Genomic DNA, 7,704 nt, shown 5'->3' on the forward strand with positions numbered 1-7,704 from the left:
GGAGTATTTACGCCATAATTATGTTTATCATTTCTGTCCCTGTTTTCAAACTAATCTTCAGCTCTCGGTGACGAACTGTCTGCTGTAGTTATACACAGCTCCTTTACAAACATGAACTGTAGTTTACCCTGGTAAGACCACGTCAATGTGTACGAAAGTGAAGTTAAATAAAGATCACACATGGAGAGGTATAGTAAACCATGATATAAGCCATGCCAAAGTGAATACCTAAAAAAACGAAAAAAAAGATGATCTACAGAGCAGATACACATTAGAGAAGAGAGGTTGTTTATTTATTAGTTAGTTAGTTTATTTGTTTATTAGAAGATGCACTTACCCATGTTAGTATAAATACACAGTACACTGCCAATATGCGAGCAAGAAGGTGCTTGTCTGGGTGGATATAGTATAATCCCATAACATGATTCAGATAAAGGCCAGACAACATCAAAGAACAGCTGAATATGTAGGGAGCGCTGCCAAAGGTGTGGCGGTACTGTCCTTAATTCAACACAGTTACTTTGCAAGAGATGATGTGTGTGCAGATATATGGCATGCATCAAAATGACAAACCACATGAGAACGTTAATGACGTAGAATACAGTACTGAACTCCATTTGCTTTTGGCAATACAATATGCAAAAAACAAAAACAAAAAAAAAACTCCTGTGCTGTGAGTTGTAAGATATATCATGAATACTTATTTACTTACTTATTTTAATATGTACTGCCAATATGTTAAAATGACAGCAACTAAACAAAAAATCTATATTTGGAGAAGACAGTGGAAATAGAAAGAAAGAAAGAAAGAAAGAAAACCAAGCAAATAATCCGGTCAGAACTCCGAAACTGGTCAGCACAAATTTTGCTGAACTTAATAGTTCTCCGAGGGGGACTAAGCATTTGGTTTTCAGAGGTGGAGTGAATCATGTGCTGTCTGTGTGGACAAGTGCCAACTTCCATCTTCTCAGCCAAACATCCATCACTAGAGGGAGCAAGATACGATGGAAGAGACTTAGCCTCATTACAAAACATAACAAAAAAGAAAAAAACAGCAGTATAATTAAAAAATATGCATTATTTTAATTTTGTTTATTTTTCTGGGAGGTAACCTTTGCTTCTTTTTTTATTGATGTGACTGCAGTGTTATCAGTACCAGACCCCAATCATGTGAATAGTTTTACTTCCTCTTGACTGACTGAAATGTTGCAATGTATTTTTTATTGTTTTTCTGTTCTTGTTTGTTTTTCGTAAAACACAACCCTACAAATGTCTACATCCCAATACATTTTGTAAAAGGTATAAATGAAACAGCTGAAACCAACATCGAACCAGAGCGTTCAAGACCACAGACATTTCCTTTCCCTTGTCTGAACTGTCTTACATTACCAAAACGTAGTGTGTAGGGCAAAATATGTTACACATATGTACAATAAACTCTGTTACATGTGTTTCCTCTCTCAGTAATTGAAAATAGCTCCATCAGTCAGTTTCTATATAGCACAAGAACTTTAATGGGCCCCAGAGGCAGAGTTACTCTATATGTGTTTGTTTCAGGCTTTTCAGGGAAACATGAAAACAAGTTCTGGAGAGGTGTGCTGGAAAAAATGATCTGACAGTGTAAGAGACTCAAAGTCTGTGAAATGACTAGAGGTAAATTGTCGCTGTTGATTGTATGCCTTTCACAGTAATTGCTTTCTGTGTTCTTATACTAGTGTCACAAATCACAAAGGAAACATTTCCATAAAAGCTATTGTTGGTCAAACAAAAATCAGAATATTGTAGATTCTTCTCATATTGTTGAATTCCACTTTCAACCCACAACCCACTATTTGATCAATATTATATGTTTTAATATATGGTGTAGGAATACCTTGTAGGAATTGGGTGGATGTACCTAATAACATTACTAAACACATTCAGTCTTAATAAGTTTATTGTATTTCATTACAAACATATATTTGTTATTTTATATTGAACACAGTTAGCTGACAATGTTAAAGGTGATCAACTTTTTAATAGCAAAAGCATATAATGATTTACTGTTAAGCTTAGAAAGCAAAATTTTGCTACTGGATAATTACAATTCATTCAAACATTTACCTTTGACCTTTTCTCATAAATATTGCTAAAAGTGATTTGATACAGTTGTTGGTGATATCATTCATTTTTGTTATTCAAGAGCCAAGCCCCACACTTACACTTTGTTATACTTGGCTGCCTATTGTTCTTATTATAAGCCCCCCTCATGACTGGCTGCCCTCATACTATTTGTTTTAATTTTCATATAAGAGGAAACATAAGCAAACACTGGTATGCCATTTCACTAAGGGTGGATCCCCATGGAAACATCAACACCTCAATAAAATACAGTGCCCTGTATCTGCTTACACCTTACTCATTGTTTATTTTCAGAAGAGTAGGTAGTATGTATGTATAATCAACTGAAATATGTGCCCCTGTTAGGTAAAATTCAGAACTTTTCTTCACAGTTCCCAATACCCTGGAATGTATTATAATTTCCAGTATCACATCATCTAGGTTTATTGAGGCATCCTACAACAAACAATACTTTTATAACAATCTTCATTAAACAAATTCAATGTATTTGTTAAGGTTTCTTTGGACATAGTGCTAAGGATATATATATTATGAAATATATGATATATGAAAGTATTAAAAATACAGCTTTAAAATGTTTAGTATTGTCCTTTTCAGTTTGGGTGAAGACCCTGGCAATCACACATACAGCACGCTGACATTCAAAAGCAATGACCATTAATTAAGATTATTTAATCAGAGTATTGGATAATACATTATATATTTTTAGGCTCTTGTTCTGTATGTAACATAAGCATTTTATCTAGGAAAGGTATTGATTAACACATGAATGTTAATTACTATTTTGTGAATTATTATTTTAATTTCTTGGCAGATGCCCTTATCCAGGGCGACTTACAACATAAGCATGGCATGAATACTATTTTGTTTGATTGGAAATATTTTATATTTTCATTGTATGAAATTGCGTCATGTCTTTATTCCCCTGTAATTTAGTATCCTGATGCTAAGTAATCTTTATTAGACCCTTTGAACAGCAGTTTGGCTGTAGTTTTTGTTCATTTACATCCTGAAAGCAGGCATTGAAATGTCTTCATGCTCTATATTGTACAATCCATTCAACCAAATCATACAAAGAAAATAACATTTTTAATTAGGTATGATTCTATTAATTGCTACTTTCAGGTTATTACACAATGACAGGTTTTGTCAGGTTGCGTTCATGATATTGATGTTTTTATTAATTGGAACAGACATAAAATATCCATAAATTCCCTTTTTGAGCTGTGGTATTTTAAACAAAATGCTCTGGGAGTGCGTAAATTGCACTAAGGGGGAATACAATTCAGCAATAACACTTAGATAATATGATCAGCAACCATCAGACTTTTGAAGCATTTCCTTCCCTCATCCGGGTCCAGAAATGAAACATACTTTCAGGCAAGAGAGGAGGCTCACCATACTGACTACCATGCTCTTCTGCTTTTCTGTGAAAATATAAAGAATAACCACATTAAACAGAAAATGGGGAAGCATGATATAGCATAGATCTTCATACAACATTTTAAAATAATGAAGAACAATTCTGACTATTGTATTACAAAACATAATTCTACCAAGAAATGGATTCAAGAACAACTTTGACCAGCTCCAAGAATCAGAAATGTCCAGATAGTCAAACTTTGTCTGCTGGGTGGGTTGATTTAATTTGATCAAAATCCCTTCACTAAAACTTTGGTGTTAATTGCATATATTTGTTAAAATGTAATTATGTACTTTTAGAAAAATATGTATAAATTTGAATTTTTCTATGAGTCTTTGGTAGAGGCCAGCTACTTTCACTCTACGGAGATTAATAAATACAGTTGGAATTATTAAGAAACTATTCGTGCCATCTGTGTAATCAAAAGCTAATCTAAAGTTTTAGCAACACATCTCCTCTGTTATTAGATATTAACCATGTTATAACCATTGCAACAATAAACCAGTTAAAAAAATATATAAATACAGCCGAGCTATCTTTCTGCCTTCATCACTTATTCAAAGTAGCAGATCACTTTTAGTTCTAATTCCATGGCCTACTTTTTCATTATCCTTTCAGTTCAGTTACCTAAAGACAACCCTTTTCATTTGGCCACATGCACATGCATATACAAGCACACACACATGACCTAAGCATAGATAGGTAATACTGCCACTAGGAGACATGTAATAACATTTGGATTGGCATTGTAAGGTGGGAGGTATATAGTAAGAAAACAGTACACACTGGAGCAAACTGGTTCAAAGGGGAAACACTGGAGAAGTGAAGAGGAGGCATAAAACAGTGGGATATTAACAGGGACAACTGTAAATAAACCAGTTTCTTAACAAATCAAGAGCTCTTACATTCAAATGTCCTGCCTGGCTGAGTCTGTGTGTCAGTCTGGTGACAAAGACAAGGGATAGACAGAAGATGGCCAAGCTGGTTAGAAGGTCCACAAGCTGAAAGCCCAGGAAGAACCACTGATAGAACGGAGGGTCTTGACACACATCCAGGAACACGACATAAGGGAACGGGAATCTGACCACATAACCAAGATAATCGGTTCCAACAGCTCCCGCAAACGAGTAGTAGCAGTAGGGGCCAATCATAGTGGAAGCTATGGCAACAGCAAACTGTATGGGCGAGGTCATGGTGCACAGGATGGAAAAAGTGTAGCTTGTTTCCCACTGAAACAAAAGAATAAGGAAACATGCTGGGCAATTAAAACATCAAACATTAATGTTTCCATCTGAAGTTGATGCAAAAAAAACAGACTGTTTCCACATAATTGTGTTGCGCACAGTGCAGCATTAACAATACGCATAACGATCTCCATCATGACATCATTTAATCAGAATCACAGTTTATGGTGCAGTGTAACACATTGCTACAAGATACAATCCAGTAAGTCCCAAGAGGGTTTCTTTTAAAACATCTTCATTCCTGTCAAATAACAACAATTAGAAAATAAGTATATCAGAGGCATTTATAGAGCTCATGTCTAGCCAACAAATAAGGTTCAGGAATTTCCTCTTGGGTCTTGGCTGATGCAATGTGGCTTGAAACAATGTTCACAGAAGGCAGTCAATGTCAATTACATCCTGCAATACTGTGGAATTGGTGTCTGTTTTCACTAGAGAGAATTTGCAGCTGTGACCTGTTATTTATGTATTTATTATTTTATTTTTGTAATTCATACCCTGCTTTATACAAAATATTTGTGTGAATCAAACATTCCATCTGTGTAACCGTTTCTAGTCTCATTGTAATATTTTAGAAGTTCTCATTTAATGTAAATTGCAGGTTTTCATGCTTTTGTTCACCTCCTTTCAGCAACAGTTAGACACTTCACGGTTTGTGTGTGCCATAAACAAACAAATCATAATTTGTGTAAGGATAGAGTTCATGGTTGTGTTAGTGTGTGCTCCATAATCATGTCACTAATGGCTAAGCTGTTCATAACATTATTTCTTATTTTTAAGTTTGTGTGTGCCTGATATCAGTATTACAGACTTGTTGAGAATACAAGTATAACACATTGCACATTATAATCCTTTACAAATGAATTCCTGACCTTTCCAACCTGTGAAAAAAAAAAATGTTGCAATGTAACCAGAAGTAAATTTGGATCAAAACAACAATTGCTACATCCTGTCAGCTTGTTGCTATTAAATGAAATGGTGTACAGTCACAGATGGCACCCTTTGTTACAGCTGCCCAGTCTGTAATGTTTGTTTCCAGGTCAGAGAAGCTCCACAGAATTCAAATAAATTAAAAATAGAGGCACACCCATTGGGTGCAGGTGGTTTTTATCAGGACCCTATCCATTGCTTGCTCTGGGTACAATGAAGCCCAGACAGGTGGCAGCATTAATTCCTGCAGCCCCACTAAGTTACACCAATATGTAAAGACTTCTCTTTCAGTGAAAGTCCATCTACAAGTTGATTTTGTAATGGCACAATGTGTAATTAAAAGTGCATCTCTAGTCAATTAAAGAAGGTCATCTGCCAGCTATGGCCACCTGGATCATCTTGCCAATGTATGCGTCAACATTGTCAATTGAAATGCACTTTTGAATGACAAGTTTTCCTATTAACCCTCTCATCTTGTTAGAATGACATCTGTACATAGTCATTACTATACTATTGAATTTATGTTGGTTGCACTTTTTCTTTTGAGCCCATCATATAATATTTCCGTGGGGTTTAGTTCAGGCTTAAGATTATCCAGTTCATAACTTGTAGTTTCTCTCTCTCATTGAAATGAGTAGGGTTCAATCAGGCAATATGCTTAGTGTTCTTACCATGTGGAAAACTAACCTATGGCTTCTCTACAGCTTTCAAGTTATCATCTTAATAGAGTTCTGCAGGTAGAACACAAGATAAAATATGAGAATAAAGTGTCTACAACTTTCCCCAACAGAAATTGTGTTGTGCTGTGCTGTAGAGCCAGCTGAAATAGGATTAGTAATGTTTACCATGGATCTTGAAGTATTTTCTCTAATTGCCAGCAGTACACATGTACCAGCAATGATGGCCTGAAAAACAAATCAAAATACATGTAGAAATGTGATCTTTTTTATAATACAGAATCTGTTAACAAACCGTTATCAGAAATACATTGCATGTTTGTTTGCTCCTTTTGTCAAATCAATAAATGTCTTACACGTATTATATATTAAAAAATGTTAAAGTTCAAAGGTTGATAACACTTCACATAATGTATACAAGACCCTGCCCTCCTGGCCCAACTTGCCCACCCCGGTTGACAATTCAGTGGCAACCCCTTCAGTCGACAATTCAGCAGTATGCCCCCTCTGGCACAGGACTGATGTATATATGTATAAAAGGTTCACATTTTTTTCATTTAAAATAAAGGTGAACATAAAACACGATGTAATATATAATTTGCAAAGTAGATAATCTATAATGATTGCGGAGAACTATTTAATGTAAAGTCAACTGAAATAAATTCAATGACCTAGTTTTACTTACCAAAATTCCAGTCCATATAGGAGCAGCGATCTTGATGCTCCATCCGACATACCATGGATTATAGCTGAAGCTGGGAAAGAAAGCAAAGATTCCCGAAAACAAGCTGACAATACCAAAGCCAAGCTGACTCCCTCCAATACCACAGTATAAGTCTACCATTTTAACACTTGTGCCTTTTCCCAATAAAGAAATTCAATCCTTCTATAACATTCTTCTGTGTGAAGGGAGGATTGCAATGTTAGTTCCCTGGGAACGGTTGTTAGCACACACTACAGTCTCTGTGTACATGATAAGAGCTCGAGACCAGGCCTCTGCGGTTTGGGATCATGTAGGTGAGAAACCCAAAGCACCAAGGTCTCTTTTATGCAGCTCTGCAAGGCCCATAAATTCTCCTTTCAACAGTTCCCACAAGAATGCACTGTGTTCTGGGTATGAAAGTCAGGGAAGGGTTATCCCAAAACCACAGCCATGGAATTACAGGTTCCTTTAGAAACCGTTCAAAAGGTTCTACATTTAAAAAAGTAAATAAGTAATCTTCATTTTTTTTATTTCAATGAATTTCTGTGAAAAGCCTTTAACAATATTTTAGTGTATATGAAAGTAATTTATAAGAAGTGGAGCATG

General features: G+C 35.5%; 1 protein-coding gene across 1 annotated transcript; it reads right to left on the minus strand.

The window, feature by feature from the left end:
* Nucleotides 1-1,974: 1,974 nt before the first annotated feature.
* Nucleotides 1,975-7,352, minus strand: LOC136754062 (transmembrane protein 212-like). The gene is made up of 4 exons (XM_066710402.1): nucleotides 7,081-7,352; nucleotides 6,564-6,623; nucleotides 4,450-4,773; nucleotides 1,975-3,548 (listed from the first exon to the last, which is right to left on the minus strand). Exons 1-4 carry the CDS (start codon nucleotides 7,237-7,239, stop codon nucleotides 3,528-3,530), a joined length of 564 nt encoding a protein of 187 aa, XP_066566499.1. The 5' UTR covers nucleotides 7,240-7,352; the 3' UTR covers nucleotides 1,975-3,527.
* Nucleotides 7,353-7,704: the final 352 nt, after the last annotated feature.

The sequence above is a fragment of the Amia ocellicauda genome, chromosome 7, assembly GCF_036373705.1.
Source record: "Amia ocellicauda isolate fAmiCal2 chromosome 7, fAmiCal2.hap1, whole genome shotgun sequence".
NCBI lineage: Eukaryota > Metazoa > Chordata > Actinopteri > Amiiformes > Amiidae > Amia > Amia ocellicauda.